The sequence below is a fragment of the Rattus rattus genome, chromosome 6 (genome assembly GCF_011064425.1).
Source record: "Rattus rattus isolate New Zealand chromosome 6, Rrattus_CSIRO_v1, whole genome shotgun sequence".
Classification (NCBI taxonomy): Eukaryota; Metazoa; Chordata; class Mammalia; order Rodentia; family Muridae; genus Rattus; species Rattus rattus.
Window position 1 is genome coordinate 123,527,341 of NC_046159.1, and position 21,634 is coordinate 123,548,974.

Below are 21,634 nucleotides of genomic sequence, written 5' to 3' on the forward strand. Positions count from 1 at the left end.
AAAAATTTACTGATTGAATAATTAATTGGAAAAGAACAAGCTGCAGATTCCTGATGGATTTATGAGACAATTATTCTGTCTTGTGATTATCTACATTATACTATAGAAGCTATGAAGGGAAATATTCTTACTGAAAAGAAAGTCATAAATACTGTATCAAAAGATTCCCAAAAGTTTATTTTTAAAATTAAAAATGCAGACATTCTATATTTTAAAATGTCATATGTCTGATCCACAAAGAGACCCTTCTCTTTCTTTCTATTAAAAATATGTTTATGGTGCCCTACACTATATGACACAAAGGAAAAGCTGCAATGTCATTGCACAAATGCCTCAGCAGAGTTTAAATAAATATAATATCTATGCAAAAAAGGCACATTTTGAATCATATTAATGAACAGGAGATGCAGAGACCCTAACGGATAATCAGACAATGTAGTCTGTCTTCTGTTTCCGTCCCTACTACAAAAGAGAGTATTCTTTTTATAGCCTGAGTAGTGCAGGGAGAAACAAGCTGCCAGTCCCTAACCATCAGGCTATATGAGGAAAAACATCCCACAAACTTTCATTAAAGACACTCTGTTGATTATTGACATTTCTGTGCAAACATCAGCTAGGAAGGAGAGCAGCATATTCATTTTCATGGTCTATGTATCTGACTATATTATCAGGTGGAGCTTAGGTAACGCATCTTTTAAGAGAAACTGTAGTTTTTGTTTTCTATAAGGGATCATTACCCCTTGAAGATAAGCTCTGTAAGTTCAGATGGTATGTACTATACAGCAAAACACCCCAATGTGTGAAATGCATCTTAACTGAAATAACCATCAACAAAATGAAACTGGCTACAAAACACTAAGATACTTTTGAGAAAAATATTTGATAAGGAAAATAAAAATAGTCTATTCATCTGTCTCTTGTGATTGATCTGAGTCTTCTGGGCCCCAGCACATACCTCTCTATTTTCGATAGGTACTGATCCTGCTTCTTGGGGGGCTCAAAGTCCGTTTCCCTTTAATGGCTGTAAACCTATCACAGAAAGATATTCCCCCTGGCTTCAGCTGCGAGACAGTGATTTGCGCACTGATGGGTGTACTTTGTTTAGTGTCACCCACAGTGTAGATTGGATGGATTTTGTAAAAGATAGCATTACTTTAGAAGAAACATACAATTTGACAAGCGATTGCATTTTACTTTCGTTTTATTGCCGCGCTTTTCATCACAGTCATTGTTTTCTAACTGTCCCTAAATGGTTCATTTTCTTAGTCTGTTACATCAGTATAGCTATTTACTGTTTATAAAGCAATATGCACTTACAGGTTTGGGAGATGGTTTGGGCTCTGAGGGTCGCATGTGCAAGTGGGTCATCATCGCTTGAAGACGTTCGCGTTCCTTAGAAAGCTGTTAAGAAAGAGTGAGATCAGAGGCATTTTAGAAATGACTGATCCAGCTATTTTATTGCCGTGATACATCTTATCATTGAGCCTGTCTCCCAGTAATGATTCCTGCATATAAAAGCCGGGGATGAGAAACTTCGCTGGGAGGAAACGCAACTTTAGCTAGAGAAGGAGAAAACTTTTGTAGCTTTTCTTATGTTAAAGGTCAGGGAAAACAAATAACACTTCATCTTTTTGTCAATAAGAGAATTGAGGTCACAGTTGCTTCGACAGTAACAAGTTACCGAAACCATAAATTAGAAGGCCCATGGTGTCTCTTTAAAGTCCTGTGGACACTGTTAGCAATGGACTAGTGCCGACAGCTGTGAAGGGGTGAAGGGTTCTCAAAGCGGAGTGCCTGCCAGGATTGTCTACAGACTTCATGCATTCCCACTGAGGTCCAGTTAGTGCCCCCTGCAATCTGCCATCATCAATCTAATTCAATAGAGTGACAGAGACCAGGCAGTGTGAAACGCTGAACTCTGCCACTGAGTCTGCATCTACACTTGCACTGGGTCTCATTACAACTGACGGACCTTACTTTTCCATCAGTCAGACACAGGAGAGAGAGAGAGAGAGAGAGAGAGAGAGAGAGAGAGAGGAGGGAGGGGAGGGAGGGAGGGGAGGGGGAGGGAGGGAGGGAGGGAGGGGGAGGAGGGAGGGAGAGAGAGAGAGAGAGAGAGAGAGAGAGAGAGAGGGAGGGAGAGAGGAAGGGAGGGGGAGAGGGGAGAGAGAGAGAGAGAGAGAGAGAGAAAAAGAGAGAGAGAGGCATAATTGGCCACACTGCAGGCCATATCATCAGCTGACCTCTAACGTTTTAGTCTACATTTTAGCAATGGCAAACAGATCTATGCAGTGAAAGCTTTCTGTGCTACTATGACAATGATACATTATTACACATCCTTCATTATTTTGTAACTTAAACGTTTCCCCTTTTCTGGAGAAAGGAACAGCATCATGGATTGGAAACAATGTAAGGTGCAGTAAAGAGGATAAAAACCAAGTTAAATGTTTTAAAGAAAACAAAAAGTTAGTTTGTGGAAAAAATTTAAAGATGACATATGATAGGAAGCCTTACAGGAGTACCAAACCCAAACAAAAGTTAAGTCTGGGATGTTATCCTTGCTTTCTGAGATCTTACAATTTCTGTTTATTTTTTAGCAAAAACTCTGTGTTACTTTTAAGTTTGAAAAACTACAACTTTGACAGCATTTTTACAATCTGTAGACAGTGTATACATTGTCTGTCACTATGTTATAATGCCAAAGACAAATTAAGTGTTGTAGGTCTCAATATCAGTAGTCACAGATATCAGTATACACAGATTCTTCAGTTCACTCACCATATTATAAAAATTGGCTCTTCTGTTGTAATATGCAATCCTGTGGCACACCAGAATCCAGATTAGCTTGTACAAAAACTGTCTGTACAACAATGCTATAACTTATGGGAGTTTATGTCTATTGTACTAGATCTCAATAGGAAGACTATAGATAGGAAGTTTGAGGATATGGGAACATATACAACAGGACCTGAAGCTTACACAGGTCCAACTGATACAGAAAGTATAGAAACCTACCATGTTATCAATTGTTATTAAAAATAACTTGAGTTGAAATGTCCACATTCCTGAACAGATATTGTGTTATCAAGACAATATGATGTAGCCAGGAAGATGCAGCCACTTGCTCAGTACTCTGGTCAGCACACCAGACCACTGAGGAGAGTCCACATCAAGGGAGCATGTGACCAACCTGTATTTCTAATTGCTGGACCACCTGCATTTGCACTCGGCACTGGGCAGTGCTTCGGTCATCCAATGCATGTTCATTGTTAAGGTGCCTGCAAAACACAAGACATGAGGCAGAATGAGAAGTGATGTGGCCCAGCAATACGTGCCTGACTGGACAGGCACTTGTAGATTCCTACGCGCTAGGAAAGCCTGGAAGCCTTAGAGAAAGAAGGCAAATGTGCCTCAATGTTTAGTGAAAATTATTTGGATGATACAAAAAGGCTCTTCAAGTAGCAAAAAATAACATTGCCTTGAAGCTTACGTTGTTAAAAAAACATTTCTCCATCCTATTACAGAGCCCAGGTAGAAGTTGGGATGTATGATTTCCCATGCTTTCAGGGTCTACTTTGTAAAAACTAGTGTGTCTTGTGGGGTGTGACAGAGAGTGACACAGAGCCAGACAGAGAGAGACTGAGAGAGAAAGAGAGAAGCAACCCTCTACTTTCTTTGTATTAGAAAGAATTTGTTTGTATGTTGGCTTTTAGTGAGAAATATCTTACACCTGGATGTGGTGTGAATTATGTAAGGGTGGGGGAGTTTTCCATAGAAATATCCATGCACACAATTAATAGTAGTTTTCTCTTACTAATACATAAGACATATTGAAGATTCAGAGTAATAAGATTGATGTTTCTTGTAAATAGTCATAATTGGGATGAATATATGGAATATATGGACACAGTGAAGGAAGATAACCTACAGTTGTTACTCTAATCTTAACGCATGCTTATTATTATACACAAGGGTGAAGTTGCCTCCAATATGTGGTATCTTACTGTACCAAAACAAAACTAATGCAGCAGCACGTTCGACAGCATGAAAATACCCAATAATTTTTGTTTTGTAATTTATAATACACTATTTATTTGATGACTGCCCCAAATTAAGAAAGCATTTTTCAGGTAATTCAGTTCCTTTTGGTATGTCTACTTAACCAATGGGTAAAGGAAGACAGCCGTTTAAGAGACACAGAAAGAGAAAAGGGTTACTGAACACAACATGTAATTAGGAATTCATATGTGTATCTATATGTATTTCAGTATCATTGAAAAATATCTCTAAAGCTTTTATGTGATTCTGGGCATGCTGAATTCAAGAGACAATTATGGGGACTTAAAAAAAAGGGGGACTGTTACCTATGCTTCTTGAGGTATATGAAACTGATGCTAGTGCATAAACAGACGCACTTGCAGTACAATATGAAGACTTAAAGTATCAATGACCCAAAGCTAACTTGTTAATGAGTGGATTATCTGTTAGTAGATCTAGGTTCAGCCATCAGAAACCTTTGTTCCTTTCCACTCCAACTTTGATAAATTAGGCCAGTTTGTTTTAACATCTCCTCACTGATTTTAACAACAAAACCTCCATGTATCTTGCTATAATTGCTAGGCTTGGCTGATGATAAACTGGGACCCAAAATAGTGAGATGGATCAGGTCAAGCTAGAGTTGTGTGACCGGAGCGCGTGAGATGTTCTTCCCACTCTTCCTGTCTGCTCTGCCTCAGTTCTAGCAGGATCTGCTAGAAATCTGGCTGTAATGAGGACTAGGATCACTAAGGGTCTCTGAGAAGAAGACATAGAATGCCTGAGTCAGTCAGGGTTAGTGAGTGATGTAAAATGTTACTAATTTCTAATAAACAAGATGGCATTAAAATTTATTATTCACGATTTTGTCCCCAAATTTTTAATGAACAACAAAGCAATCCTGGCAACATTAACACAATAATTTATTGCATATCTATGGTTTCCTATTGTTGTATTTTGGTGAGATATTTTTTTCTACCAAGACCTCTTACGACAAAACACACATAATTTATCCTGCAATCAGCCTAAAAGATGCATATTTTTAAAAGGCTATACATAAAGATTAGGATATAAATAGAACGTAGGAGATAAATAGATGATGCAGTTTCACCTGAAAAGGTATATTCAGAAGAACACATATTTTTTTTTGCATGAAATCACTTTTTAAAAAGAATTTTATACTTGTTTACTTCTTAGTGATAATTATCTTATATTAAAACAACTTTTAAAAAAGTACAATATGTTTGCATTATATTCTTGGGTCTTAGAGACCTATTCAATTTATCTCTGCAGCTTTTATTAGAATAGAGACTGGAGACTACAATAATAGTCAATGAGGTTTTGTCTTGATTGAATTTTTCAGTGGAACACAAAAGAACCTTGCCATTAAAATAGTCCTTTATTCTCCTGTATGAAGGCGAAAGGTTTTTAAAGTGTTGTGATGTTCAGTAATGAGCCTCTATCTAAATTATCATTGGTGACAAACTCACAAAGCACTTTTCGAGGACACATAGTTATGAAATGCCACGGCTGCCACTTTCTTTCCTGTAATTATAGGCTAGCTTGCAGCCCTTCAATGATCATTTATAGAACAGCCGCCAGTGGATTACTGAGAACTTGAAAAAACACATACATACCTCTGCCACATCTCCCTTATCCTTTTCCTGCTATTGTTTACCAGTGATATGTAAAATAACAGTGCCTATTCATTCCCCCTACTTAATTATGCCAATCAAAGTACAGAGATAGTGTCGGATATAAATACAAATCAATAAGACCAAATAAATAGGCCAAGTATTAACATTAAATTATGAATTTATGTATTTATGACTATTTTGTGCTCAAATTATTCTCTTTTATGTTTTTATAACCATCTCAGGTACTACATATTGCTGTTCAAAAATTCTCTATGATTTATAAATCAAGAATGAGATAATACTGAAAAATGAGAGGATTGGTAGATTTTTTTTTTTTTGCAGTCAGTGCCTAATTGCTGTTTCAAAATGCATATGCAAAGGGACATTTCATTAATCATTTAATCACGTCCCTTGCAGGAAGTTGGAACTAATGTTGCCAATACCCTTTCTTATATGAATTCTCCATGATACCATCTTATGCATTTGATATATTGCCTATGTCATAAATTATGGGCCCTTACAAAGGACCAAGTGGGATTGTTATCCCAGAAGATGCTTGTTAGAAATCCTTTATTAACTTTCTTGTTTTACTTATTGCTAGCTCTATTTCACAGCTTCATACTAGCCACCAATAATGCTTTCTAGTGGCAAAGGTCTGTAAATTACCCAGGCAATCACTAACACCATTTCACAGGCCTGCTCTACTTCTACTGGTCTGCTAACAAGGCGATTACACACAAATTACTGAATGCCTATGAAATATTTAAATGCATTCTACTCTACTATGCATTAATAAGAGCAAAGCAAGCTCTGGAATTCTGGTTAGCTCCAGTCCCTAATGTCCCCTAATGAGCCTCTTACGGAGACTGCAGTTCAAACAGAGAGGTGAAGAAAAAATGCAAAGGGGGCCTTCAGAAAGGCAGCGCAGAGCAAACATCGTGGGAGCCACTTCTAATTTATGGGTCACTTTATAGCTATATTGATTTTTGTTTTCAAAATGGAATAAATGATGTGGTCGACTGACGTTCTTTCAGAACTGCATTGAATCTGTGTGCTAGGTAGGTAGTGGGAACTACAGAAGAGAAGAAAAGAAAAGAAAAACAAAACAAAAAAAAACAAACCAGCTATAAACAGTCAGCCAAAGTCTAAAAACCATTAAACAAACATTTCAGGAAGACAGAAAGCATGAGGGTGTGTGTGTGTGTGTGTGTGTGTGTGTGTGTGTGTGTGTGTGTGTGTGTCTGTGTGTGAATCTTTCCAATTTATTTGTTGAACGCACAATTCCCTTCCACGAAGCTTTTGTGGTTATGGATGTGTGTGGATACCTCAATTATACACACTGCAGATTAGCAATTCAATTTTAACCTCTACATTCCTTTTTTTCATATTCATTTAAAGCTATAGTATTTTATAAGCTAAACCGGGAGATGTGCTTAAATCCAATTGTCTCAGAGACTGTTGGAACAAAATGTTTCACTTGCACATCGCTGGGAGTTGATTTATTTTGCATCAGGCTTTTTATGTTTAAGCACTGACAGGAGTTTAAATACAAAATGTTAGCTGTCACTATTCATTTAGCTGATTACATGAGATGCCTTAGTTTTGAAAGATATGGGCACTGTCACCAAAAGAGACAACGGTCTGACAAGTTCAAAGAATACCTCCTTGAGGTCATAATTGTGTAGCCATGCTGCCTAGTGAAACACAAAGAAATAGACAATGCACACTAAGTAAGAACATAAATTGTAGAGTAGTCAGCTGCACAAGAACGGAAACAAATCTCTACTAAACAAACGGATAGGTGTCCACTGGTTTTTCTGCTGCTCTTTCTGCGGTATCAAGCCTCAAAGAACCAATCGCTAGCAGGCTCCAATCATTCATTTTCATTGCTCAGTCAATCTTTAGAATGCTCATAGGTGTCTAGAAACTTTAAAGAACACTACCCATTGTGTCTTTCGCAAAGGACAGTGCTTCTGGTGTTGCGTCTCTCCATTTTGGCACCTGTGTGGGCAAGTTCAAGAACACTTGTCTGCTCACTGGAATGCTCCACTCTAAAGCTTTTGGCTTCAGCTCTGCAAGTCAATACATCTATATCCAAGCTGACGTCGGTGCAATGGAATGGTAATTAATTCTGCAGTCAAACTACACTAAAGTTTTGTCAGATGTGATTACACTTTGACATTTAAAAGACAGTAATGAAGAAGTAGTACTAAATGCTTTTAGTGATCTGGTGAGAGCCTCAATTACTGGTCAGAAAAAAAATGGTTAAATTCTGTCACTTCTCACTTTCCTGTGAAGTTGAAAATTTTCTCCTGATGAACGCTACCTTGAACTTTGTCTTATATCTTTGTTTTCTTCTATGGCTGTCACAATTTCGGTCTTAATCTTCATTTGTTTTATTCAATATAAAAATATACCCAACTTGTTAATTAATGTGTAGATGAAATTAAATTTCTGAGAATGATAATCGGGTGCCTGGAAGCATCAAGATATATATGATGCTGAGTCAACTGTTTTGAATAAATGAAGTACTTTATTAATAAAATATTTTATTTCTTTTCTCACATATCTTGAAGAAAAAGATAATACTGGTTCAGGAAATATGTCAAATTAATTTTTCATTTTAATGTAGTATATTGGCATTAAGTAGGAACAGAATTTATCACAGGTCTTTGAATCAGAAAATTTAAAGCATATACTATTAAAAATGGTGTAGAAGGAAGACCATACAGTCTACTGTCATTACTCTGTCATCGATATAAAGTGAATGGATAGAAAAATTGTCAGTCTTTGAGACCAGGGTTGATATAATTGAAGGGAAATGCTTTTTAAATTGTATTGTCTCCAGTTAAAAGAGAAACAAAGGAACAAAACAAAACAAAAACACACCAGTGTGAGCATGAGGAAAGACCATGGGTAACACGAGAGAATTCGTATTCATTCACTAGTTACTGATACAAATGAAATACCTGAGATGTGTGAGAAATGGGCTTCATGTGTCTTAAAGGAAGCCATACTGAAGGAGAGGAACGCACTTTCCCTCAGAAAATGAGCCAGATTTCTCTTAAAGAAAATACCTACGAAGCAGGTAGTTTTATAAATTCAGTTATCATTCCAAGGACATAGAATCCGCCATCTTAGAAAGAAGCTCACTGACAGCAAATTTACCATAATGATGGAGGCAAAAACTATGTAATTATCGCTAAAATAATTTACATTTCTCTATTTTGTAGCCTTTTTTTTTTTTTTTTTTTTTTTTTTTTTTTTTGGTAGTAGAAACTTGAGCAAAGCCTACCTACCATCTTTTGCAATACCTCTTTGCTGGGAATAGTGTAATAAATTTCACATCCAGAAAAGGGACAGCACACAACTGCTTTGTTGGAACAGACATGTAAATTTTCATTTATGTCCATTTCTAAAGAGCCATTGTGATCTCTGAAGCAAATTTTCCCTTAATTGGTCTGAAACTATATATAAAAAAAATCTTCATGGAAGTCTTCCTGTAATCATTTATAAAGGTATTATGATACCAAGTGCTTGCCTCGTTGTTAGGGTACTTCGGCTCTGTACTCTGCAGTCGGTCTGCCATTTGTAAACACATCTTTTTGATGTTTCTGCCAACATCCTGGCAACAAAGCAGTGCAATTTCAAATGAGCTAATTAACTTAATTGTTGATGAAGCATGAAACAGTTCATTCACCCTGTTAGCTGCACCATGACAACACAAGAGGCTGAGCCTGCGAAGACACTCATCTTCATAAACCTATCTGCGGCACTCTGTTCAGATCGTCCCTGTACCAACACTGTGGGCAGAAAATCAGCCATGAAAGGGGAACCCCTCAAGAAGCCTTGGAAGTAAAATATTCTAGGGAGATTTAAAGGATGCACTGGGTTTGACTTTATGCTGGAGAAATTATATAATCTACTTTCCAAATACAGCACCCTAAATGCCAAAGGTAACAGGAACGTGGAACGTGGCTGCCGCGTCCAATGTTCGACATCACTGACTTTCATTTTGAATCCTAGTTATTAAATGGCATCATGCCGTTATTGAGGTGGCTGTACAGAATCTGCACCTCTAAACAGACCTACAAACTATGTCTATTTTATTTCATTTAGAGAAATTTTATGCCTATTCAAGTGTTGCACGAAATTTGTATTAAAATTTTCAGTTTCCAGGAAAGATTTCCATTTCCAGGGAATGCTCTTTTATGAACCTATTTCATAGTGGTTAGAATCACCATCATGGCGGGCTCATATTTCTATGGATTCAAAGCCGTCCAAATAATTGGCAAAACACTTTCATAAAAACATGAATATCACCTATGGACATGTTTAGCCTGATCTTTCCAACCCACTTGTTGAAATAAACTGAAAACTCAGCGTGTTCGAGATCAGCTTTTCGTTCTTCCTTCGGTTACTGCTTATTTGACAGCACTGTGCCAAAAACTCCCGTGTAATCTCCTTCCCCTTCCCCAAGAAGAGTGAAAACCTACTTCAAAAACTGTCCGAAATCTTCACAGATGCTTTCACAGCCTGGCCATTTGCAAACTCCATGGCCATAGAGAGTGTGGGAGGCCCCAGTCTCCTCGTGGGACGAACTGTAGCGAGAGAACACAACGTCAGCTTCATCTCAGAAAGCCATAATCGGTGCAGGCTGCTAGCGCCTGTCAGGTTACGATCAGTGACAAACAGGTCAAAACAGGTCAATTCAGCTCAGTGCAGTCAGAAAAATTTAATCGTTCTATTGAATAGTTCAACTGCCAAGGCTAGATGATGTTCCAATTAGAGGAGAAATAGAGCCAAAGACGACTGTTAATAAAGGATGAAAGACTAAGAGGACTCTATAATATCATATGCTAATCTTGCCATATGACCTGACTGTAACATTTTACCTCTAAATAAAAAAAATATGTATATGTAGCCTTCTGTTGTAGAGTGGGAAAAATGTATTCTAATGAAAGCTATATGAAAGTCATCATAATATTTTTTGAAATACTTCTTTAAAACACAATATGAACAGTAAGGTCATTTAAGCTAATATTCATCTGCAAAACATATATATATATATGCATATACATATATACAAATATTCCTAGTATCTACAGTTGATTTGAAAGGGAATGTCAGGAAGGGAGATGGTTTGAGAGGGGGAACACCCTTATAGAGAATGGGAAGGGGATGGGATAGGGGGCTTTTGGACAGGAAACTGGGAAAGAGAATATCATTTGAAATGTAAATAAAAAATATTCAATAAAAAGTGGGGAAAAAAGAAGAAAAATCCTGCTCTGGCACAGTTTTTATTAGCAGTATCCTTACATAATTATGGTAGGCCTTTAATAAGTGGGTATTATATCAGATAGAGAGATCCTACGAAAACTAACATATTTCTGAAGTATATAATCATCACATTAATCTCAATTAAAACAGCAGCATGAAAGCATCCAGAAGCATAGCGTTCTGTAATAAAACCTAAGATGAAAATCCACATGTGCTCAGATAAATGCCAGGGACATCCCCACACTTTGGTCTCCTATTTTAAACAGTGCTGTAATTACTTTTATGTTTCTTTGCCCCAGCTAGGCAAATATGTTACTACATGACAATACCATCAATCTAATACCTGTTCTTTCGGGAACAGAGCAGTTCCTGTGTGCAAGTCATTCCATTATAAAATTCTGTACCTAATCTTCAGAGTTTAAAGACAACTTTACATTTTTAGAAATTCTTAGATTATACACTTTATGTAAGTTATTTGACAAGATCTGACTTGTAAATGATGTGCCTAAGCAAGTGTAATTGTTATTAAATATATCTGGATGTTTCTTATGGGAGCTCAGTTTAAAAAAAAAAAGACAGAACTCTTAGCAAAAACACTAAGGTGTAAGTTACCTCACACAACGTAATATTGGCAACAACAGTCCAATGACGTCCCTGTATACATTCCCAGTTAAATTTATTTTTAAAACCATAAAAGTGCGTTTATTTCAATATTTTCACTAATATTTCAAATTTCAAATAATTAAAAATGTGTGCATCAGCGGGGACCTCAATGGGGGAGTTAGGGGAAGGACTAAAGGAGCTGAAGGGGTTTTTGCAACCCCATAGGAAGAACAACAATATCAACCAATCAGACACCTCAGAGTTCCCAAGGACTAAACCACCAATGGAAGAGGACACATGGAGGGACCTCTGGCTCCAGCTGCACATGTAGCAGAGGATGGCCTTTTGGAGCCATCAATAGGAGGAGAGGCCCTTGGTCCTGTGAAGGCTCCTTGTCCCAGTGTAGGGGAATGCCAGGGAGGTGAGATGGGAGTGGGTGGATGGGTGGGGGAACCCTCATAAAAGCAGGGGGAACGAGGTTTATCTGGGAGAAGGGATAACATTTGAAATGTAAATAAATAAAATAAACAATAAAAATGTATGCATCATACGTATTTTCCTTAGTTCACATTTCAATGTGTGCTGAGAAGCTAGAAAGTGTTTGAGCGTTATGTCATCATGAATATAGATGACCAGAGTTGCTTCTGCATTGTTGTGGCATAACGGGATTAGTGAATGTTCTCATAAAGGGAGTTAATTCATAATAGGTTATTTACCAAAATATGGCAATATAATCATTCCTTGTACATTCGTGGAAAACTTAATTTCTTTAGGCGTGCTCTCCGTTTATATCTAGTAGCCTGGTGGCATTTGAAGTCATTTTATAGTTTAAAGAGTAAAAGGTCAACAATAATGATTTCTCCTCCCCTTGCTCCAAATACAGTTTTTGGTCCTATTCATTTTCAGTTTTGCCGACGGTGGTGATAAAATCCAGGTGTAGGTAGAAAGTGCAGTGCGGGAGACTCACCTGTCCCGCCTGGCGTTCAGAACTGAAGACTGTCCATTCACTATGGAATGATGTGTTATTGGCGGTGAAGCTTTGGAAGTGGTGGAGGAGGTAGTCGAGGAGGAATTGTTGGTTGTGAGGTCTAGCCCTCCATGTTTAATGCCGTTGTCTTCCATACTGTGGACCCCAGTCACTTCTTTCCACAGTTGCTGAATCTCGGCAGGACTTAAGCCAGCTATAAAATGAAAGGAAGCCCCTCTGAGACAACAAGGTAACATTCACGGGCTTCAGCTTCGGAATGGATTAATGGTATCGCCAATATTAATACATGATAAAAATATTCTCGTACCACCAACACAAAAGTTTTATTTCTTAATCTCAAATAATACATTATTTATTATTAAATATTTATTATTATTATTATTATTAAATTATTATTATTTATTATTAAAACAACAATTTGAAAACAGTACTGAGGAGAACAGGTTTGGGGAATATGTGGTCGATAAAAAAATCGACATATTTCCTATTTATAAATTAAGTATTAGAGCTTGATTGGAATTATTAATCAACTGAAAGAAATTTTATAAATAACATACTAAAAGAAAAAAAACAAAAGAAAAAACAAACAGATCAAAACAAAGTATCACTCTCAATGAGAGAGAGAAACAAAGAGAGAAATAGAGAGAGATAGAGACTGAGAGAAAAGGGGGAGGGAAAGGGTGAGAGCAGGGGAGGGAGGGAAAGAAAGAGAGAGGAAGGGAGAATGGGAAAGAGAGGGAGTGGGAGGGGGGAGGAAGGGAGAGAGAGAGGGAGGGGAAGAATCTACTAATTATTATCTGGCCATTGTAGTCTTTCTCACAGAGGCCAACTGTGTAACTGAATTTCGATGTAAGTCCTGATAAACCAATGTGATTACCTACATGGCTCATTTAAGTAGATCATATCTAAATCTCTTCTTCCATTACTACTGGTTGATGAAAAACTCAACTTTTTATTCTGAACAAACTCCTGGTTCAGAGTCTTTGTGTTTAACTGGCAAACAAGAGTGGGACCAGCAAGTTTGGTATGGTCTTTTAATTTTGACTACTATTTTGAAGATAAATTTTGAAATATCTTTAATGACTGTTGTTTTTGAAAAACAATGTGTGCATACATTATCTATGGTCACAGTGCTTAAATGCATTAGAATTGCGATTTAAATTCAGGCTACCCATTCCTAACCCAAATGCTATTTCTAATTGATGAAACCAGTTGCAAATAAAGCAATTCGTTTTCTGAAAGGGACTTTCACAGAGGAAACAAACCGGTCTTAAGGGCAGACAGTATGCCTAGCAGTAGATACCTAAAGAACTCAGTCGCATCTTCGGGGCTTCTTTGTCTCATAAGGATGTGTCAACGCATTTTGTGTGTGTATATTATGCATTCTGGTTTTGGTTTTTATGGGATTCCTGTGTGTGAATGTGTATGTCCAACTCTATCTGTTTCTTGTACTTTTCCTTTAGTTCTTTTTCTTCAGTTTGTTTGCTCGGTTCCAGTCTGATTTTTTTTTCTTTTTTTGGTTTTATCTTATTTTATTTTGTTTTGTTTCGTTATTAATCCTTATATGCTTGTTTGCTTTCTAATCAGAAACAGCAAGGTTGTAGATGTGCATGGAAAAAGGACAGGGGAACCAGGGGGAGGGGGAGGGGAAACCCTAATAAAAATATAACGCATAAAAATACGTTAGGTAAAATTATGAATGAACAAACGAACGAACGAATGAATGAATAAATAAATAAATAAATGTAGGTGGACTGACTTGAATTAATTTGCTCTTAAAATACTTCATTACCAAAAATATCAATATAAAATTCTTGTAGAAGAAATGAAGCTGTAATTTTAATTATTGTAATTTTTTGAATGCATACTATTTCTGAAGCCTTAGCAAATGGTTTATATTGCTGAATCCAGTGACCCTCACTGGAAGACAGGACTCATAATGTACGGTGAGCACAGAGTCCAACCTCCAATGGCCCTCAGCTCCAATCTCTGGGCTCTGAAACACTATGTGGTGCTACCTATAAAATAATGTACAGGCGCATGGATCGACCAGCAGCTCAAACAAAGTACAGTAACGCCAGTGGCTGTGGTGATGGCCTTCCATCAGATGATGTTCAGGGAAGAGTTTCTGAACCAGGAAGGAGCGCTAAAGCTAGATAACAGGATGCAGGGAAGGAGAGTGAGCACCCTTCTCTACAGAGAGTGATAAACAGCCAGTAGCTAGAATTCTCACTGGCCCAGTTGTAACTCTTTGCCAGACCATACTTTGCGTTGATAACACTAATTGCCGTGCATATGCCAATTTCAGATATAGTTAGTTTACCCAACGCTATCATTTTGTAATTTTGGACCCTTAATATTTTAAGGAACAGTATGAGATAATAAAAAAGACAGAGTAGGGCTGGAGAGATGACTCAGTGGTTAACAGCACTGACTGCTCTTCCAGAGGTTCTGAGTTCAAATCCCAGCAACCACATGGTGGCTCACACCTGACTGTAATGGGATCTGATGCCCTCTTCGGGTGTGTCTGAAGAGAGTGACAGTGTACTCATATACATAAGTAAATTTAAAACAATAGAGTAAAGTTGGCTTTTTAAAGCTATTTTGGAATAACTTCATTTTTATTTCTGTTGAGAAATGTCATTTTTAATGGTATATAACATCTTTGTTGTAGAGAAAACTGTTTCATATAAAATTATTAACTTGCATAAATGGTAGCATTGGCTCATTCATAAATTTTTTTCTAACCATAACTTTTTAAGACTCCTCCCAGTCCGTAGGGTGTCCTAGTAGCAGATCCCCAGAAGCAAAGCTCTTTCCTTCTCAGCACATACATAGCTCTTGTACCCCATATTGATGTCTCCCTTTCCCGTCTCCTAACTGTCGCCTACACAGCTACGAGTGCTTCCTGGTCTCCTCCCCCTTCCACATGAATTGAATTATATGGTTTGCTCTTCACGGAGCAGACACAGATGATCTATTTCAAGGTAAATTAAAGCCAGGTCCATTCTCAGGCAAAGCCCCTAGGAGTGTTTCCCAACACTTAGATACAAAGTAAAACCAAACCAAACAAAAACAAACAAAAGCCCAACAGTCCGACAGGACTGCATTTCTTCTGTCCCTTGCCTGGTCTGATATCATCTTCTCCGTTTTTCCTTTCGTTGTAACTATCTCGTGCTTCTGTCCTACTGCAAATAGTCATGCCTCTTCTCTGCCTATTCTCCCAGCTACAGCTACTCTCACTGGGCAGATGCCCAAGGTTTTCTCCTTTCCTTCTCTTAGACAACTTGAAAAATCACACCCCCACCCCTGCCCTGAGAGCGCATAGACGCCACCAATATCATCTTCATTCTCCTTGTTTTTCATTATTTCTTGACTATCGAGACTACCTTCACTTAAATATTAACTTGGCCTCTGTGATTATGCAAAGATTTATCTGCTAATGGACATGAGGCTCTTTCTGTCTCTAGCTCCCGATCTTTCTCCTCTCTCACCCTCTCTCATTATGGCAGTGTCACTCTTCGAAAGTCTGTCTAACAAACAAGATCAGGGTTTTCTTTGCTGCCATGACCCAGTGCCTTGAACAGTGACTGGTATGTGTTCAGTAAATACAGTTGATCTCTTTGTTTGCTATTGAGTAATGCGGTTCTTGAAGACCTGTTGATTGTAACATAGAAGTTTGGTTGCCTTTAATGAAAATCTTGCGTACAGGCATTGCTACCTGTAAGATCAATGTCTAAAGAGTTACAGATGGCACTAATGAAGTCTAATGTACATCAAGTCATTAATAAGACTGGATATACTTAGTACAGCAGTTAGTGATGTTATTGATACTTAGTTTATTGCTTTGTTAATAATTTGGTTAATATAAGTATTCATTTGCCTTGTGAATGATTTTCATAGCTGTTTTGGTATACTATTCTTTTGATAGAACTTAGTGATACCCTCATGCCATAAAAAGGGCCAGGTCCTTAGTAGGACCTCCGAAAGATTTGATGTCTAAACTGCTTACAATTAAGTCACTGTGTCTTAGTTAAATATAGAAAAAAGTATGTTTTTCAATTATTAGAAATGGTACAGGATAATACAAGTAAGACATGGTAGTTATCCAATTAGCAGATGCATTACCATGGTCTCAGGATACATGTACAATCTCGTATACATGCTGACCACAGCTCAGTACATGACCATAGGTGTGGAGGCAGGATTAAGTTTCACAGTGATTCCGGAGTCCAGAGACCAAGGGCGAATTTTAACATAGAAACTATTATCTTGCTTTTGAGACAAATTTTTCCAGCTATCAATTGCTTAAACCCTCAATAGGCACAAAACAATGTATGATTATTAAACCACAGGCCAGTCAACTTGTACAGTTGAGAATGTTTTATGAGTTTGGAAGTCTTAAGGTTATTTTTTCCAACTGTAGCATAAAGTTCTGTTAGATTCACTGTCTTCCAAACCAGGTATTTTGAGGGTTCTAGAGCTCTGTAATATGATCTAGTGAAAAATTTAAATGTCAAGAAACAAAGAAAAAACTGGACTCGGTTTTTATCTCAAAGTTTTTCATAAATATTTGAAAAAATGATAAACTCGTGCTGACATAATATTAATTTATATTAGCATTTAGTATTAGGTAAAGACTTTAGCGCTGTAATTGATCTGTAACCTATGTCCCCCAAAACAGTTTTATTTGTTTGTTTTTTAATATTACCATGTGAGCTTGCCGGGTCTTTCAAATTTTGTACATTCTAAACCCAGCTCTCTATTGGAGAACCTGTCTTCTGCGCTAACATGCCCCCTGTAGCTTTCCTCATCCTCTCTAACAGAGACCACAAGTGCAACTCTTCTATGTGCTCACTGCTCTAATAACACCTAAAGAAAAAGAATACACAGCTTCTCAAACCACGTTTACTATATTTTAGAACCGTTAGAAATAAATATTGATGGTGTGATGCACTGGGCCCCCATGATGGACATAGTTGGACTCTGTGACACTGATCAGTTAAATGACTGAAATCCTGGTACAAGAAGGGAGGCAGGTTCTCATTCTCAGTTCATTTCCTTACGATTGCTTCTTAGCACTTCTTCTCTGGCCTTCTTTTATGCTCTACTGTTTTGTCTGTTCTCTTCACTCAGAAGAGATTTTCAATTAGCTAGGACGCTAGTGTACTGGAAAACATTCTAGGAAGCCATGGTTAGAATATTAAAGAGTAACAATCAACTTTTATCTTCAAGGAAGATGATTCAATTTCCCTGAACCTATGTCAAAGATACAGGTAAGTTCTAAAACCCTCTATTACGTGTGTGACTTTAAAATCCCTGGTGACAGAACGTTGGGCAGTATTCTTCTCCATTTTAAATGATGGCTTGAACCTGGTTTCTATTCATTTCAAGACTTAGGAATAAACATTGGGGAAATGTTTCCTCAAGATTCAAGTCAATAAAAAGATGAATAAAATATAAATAAAAAGTGAGCAGCAGGCCGTGTAGCAGAAAAGGCAATTTAACCGTAGTCCTTTGATCCTTTATTCTGAGTGTATGGAGTAAATATAGAGTGCCAAGAATTGTGCTAGGAGTTAATTACAATCCAATAATTCATGTATATACTTCACAACCTTGAAATAAACACACAATTTTCAGAGGTTGTCCTTATAATTAAATGTTATGCTTATATTCTTTACAGTAAAAGAAATGACTCCTCAATATCCTTCCTTCTTCTATTTCAAAAAATTATCTCTTGATGCTAACTAATTTTTTAATATCTGAGAAGATGGCTCAATTGATAACATGCATGCCATATGGACAGGAGAACTTGAGTTTTGATTTCTAACTCCCATGTACAAAGCCAAGTTACAGGCTGAGTTCATGGCTTAGTGGATAACACATGGCTGCTTGCTGTGTAAGTATAAGGACCTAATTTCAAATCTCTAGCATCATCAGTAGCCCAGTGTGGTTACCACGTGTCTGTAACCACCGCACGATGGGAGGTAGAGATGGGAATGGCTAAGGCTCCCTGGTCACTAGTATGGCTCCTGGTACAGCAAAAAGTCTTTCTTGAGAGAATATTCTAGAGATTGGTAGTATACAGTATTGGATATTCCCCTCTTGTTTCCAAGTGTGCATACGGGCACAAACACCCACACGGATACTCACACTTACACACATGGTAGTCAGAGAGAGAGAGAACCTCACTGGACAGCCAGCCTAGCAGAATCAGTGCACAGGCACACACACATATGCATTCATACCTGCACACACATTCATACCATATGTATATGTATACATATATAAAAATAATTTGTATATGATACAGTGTTAGTCTACTATGAATATCTAATTAATAAAATGTTATATAATAGTACTTTGCAAATTTCTAGGGTTTTACAAAAATGATAAAAGCAAAGTTTAGTAGAAATATTCGTATCTTCACAATGTATTAAGAAGAGGTGATATGGGTTAGTAGTGGTGCACACCTTTAATCCCATCACACAAGAGGCAGAGGCAGGCAGATCTCTCTTGGTTCACGGCCAGTCTGGTCTACAGAGAGGGTTACAGGCCATCAAAAACTACACAGAGAAACCTTGTCTCAAAAAGTCAAAACCAACCATCCTACCAAAAAACCAAAGCAACCAAAAAGACAGGTTGACGTCAGCATTTTGAATTCAGGTATTTTTATATTCTGTCCACCTTTTTTTAAGACAAGGTTTTACTATGTAAGTCTGGCTGTCCTATCTTGGATCTTGTTCTGTAGATCAGGCTGGCCTCAGACTCAGAGATCCACCTGCCTATGCCTCCCTAGTGCTAGATTAAAGTTGTGTACCACCACATCCAGCTGTACTTTCCACATTTTAATTTTAATATTTACATTTTTTCAAAAGGGATCATATATACATGTCCATAGTAACAGTGTTGCAGAGAAGAATCTATTCTAGATGAATCAATTCTCTAGCAGTCCTCTCCTCCAGAAAATAAATCAAATGTCTGCAGCATCTTTCAGATACTTAATGTGTTTGCTTAAATTCAGTCAAACAAAATATATTGTTATGTTAATTAAAACAACCAACTAACGTAGCACTCATCTTCCAGGTGTGTGTGTGTGTGTGTGTGTTGTGTGTGTGTGTGTGTGTGTGTGTGTGTGTGTGTGTGTGTGTGCAATCAGGGGCCCATCAACTGTCCACATTGTTGAAATGTCAAACTACACAAACGAAAATCAGACATTTACTAAGATTAAGACCCAAAGACATATATCTCTACCAAAGAATACAGGCATCCCCTTTGTGCTTAGAGATAAAGAAAGTTAGAGTCGACGAGTTTGCTACTAGTCTTTTATGTCTACTGTTTTGAAGTCTGAAACTATCTTTAAATATTTCAGTCAAGATTCAAGATTTGTTAAGTAAAGTATTTCTATGAAGATTTACGAATTAAATGGAATGAAAGCCATTTCAGGCCGGGTTTTCACTTGATCTTGTTAAACATGTGTGATATTGAATCTCACCAACAGAACCTACTAACCAAACAGATAAATCTACTTTAATGTAGCATATGCTGTTTCCTACACCTACAACAATTTGAAATGTTATATAGTTTAATCTCAGTCTTTCCTATTTGTCAAAATTAAATATACTTAGTAATTATCTATTTATTTAATTATTTAGAAGCTATTTTCTATGAATAAAATAAACAAAATTTGTAGGCAATCTTTTTTCTTTTCTTTGTCTCTTTTCCTTCCTTTCTTTCATCCTTTTTTCCCTTTTTCTTTTTTCTTTTCTTTCTTTCCTTCTTTCCTTCCTTCCTTCTTTCTTTCCTTCCTTCCTTTCTTCCTGTCTGTTTCTCTCTCTTTCTCTCTCTCTCTCTCTCTCTCTCTCTCTCTCTCTCTCTCTCTCTCTCTCTTACTTTTTGAGACAGGCTCTAACTATATAGTGCTGGTTTAGAATTCACTGTGAACTAGGTTGACCTTGAACTCACAAAGATTCGCCTATCTCTGCTTCATGGGTGCTTGGAATAAAGGTGGCCATGGCATATTAAGCTCCACATAAAAAACACCCTGGTATTTGGATAATAAATCTGCATGGTGTGCAATGCTCCTATTTTTTTTTCTATTGCTGTTATTTCTAAACTTTGGTTTGATCTGCTTGTGACCTGAAAAATGTATAAACACTGACTTAGCAAAACATCCAGGATACAAGGAGTAGTGAGGTAGACAGGCCAGATGGCTGACTTCGGGTGACACCTGAGCCGAGTGCTATCTTGAGCACATTCCTACCTCAGCATAAAGTCATCATTAAAGCTTTCATATTCTTCATTACCTGACAGCTCACTTATTCTCAGCTCACCTCATTCTACCAGGTATGAAATCAAAAGAGTACTGTCTAAAACCAAGCATTTATTGGCTGTTAATTGAAATCTTACATCTTAAATAACTCGCATATTTATAAAATGAGTGAAATGAAATGAGAGGAAACTTTCGCCCCACGTTTCTGTCCATAAACAGTAATATGTCTCAAGACTCCTGCATGTTTGAAACCATGGATAGTAACAAAAGCTACAATTGATGCGTTTCCCACCTTAACCGTGCAGTTATCACTCAGGAATGTGAGTTTTGCAGTGTGAGCGGTGATAGGAAAATTACCTATCACAGTTTTATAGATAGGACATTCATTTTCATAGTAAATCTTAGCAACTTTACAATATAGGTTTACCATTTATTAGAAAAGAAATTCAGCTTTGTTTTTGTTTGTTTGTTTGGCTAGTTGTTTGTTTTTTTGTTTGTTTGTTTGATTTGGTTTTTTAAAGACAGTTTTTTTTCTATATAACTGTCTGACTGTCCTGGAACTCAATTTGTAGACCAGACTGGTTTCAGACTCACAAGTATCACAATTGTGACAATTTGCAACTTCTCCTAGCTACATCTGAATCACGAGTGTCACTGCTCCTGTGTTCTAAGGTCACCAATAATTAAAATAAGGGTATGGGAAACACAAGTTCTAGGATCCTCTAACAAATCTAATACTAAAGAGGATTAAGTGAATGGAAAATGGAATGTACACAGTGTGGACACTATGTAGGTATGCTTGACCGAGATATGGTTCAC

The 21,634-nt window shown here is 37.3% G+C and overlaps 1 protein-coding gene across 3 annotated transcripts in view; it reads right to left on the minus strand.

Moving 5' to 3' along the window:
* Foxp2 (forkhead box P2) overlaps window positions 1-21,634 on the minus strand; it is a 465,778-nt gene that overhangs the window by 37,703 nt on the left and 406,441 nt on the right. For 2 of the 3 annotated variants that reach the window (XM_032906930.1, XM_032906928.1), the window contains exons 8-11: window positions 12,523-12,736; window positions 10,169-10,273; window positions 3,191-3,278; window positions 1,318-1,401 (exon numbers count right to left, since the gene is read on the minus strand). In XM_032906930.1, coding sequence (XP_032762821.1) covers window positions 1,318-1,401; window positions 3,191-3,278; window positions 10,169-10,273; window positions 12,523-12,736 — 491 coding nt within the window. Of the gene's footprint in view, window positions 1-1,284; window positions 1,402-3,190; window positions 3,279-10,168; window positions 10,274-12,522; window positions 12,737-21,634 lie in introns of those variants that run through there. The other variant, XM_032906929.1, reaches the window with a different exon arrangement.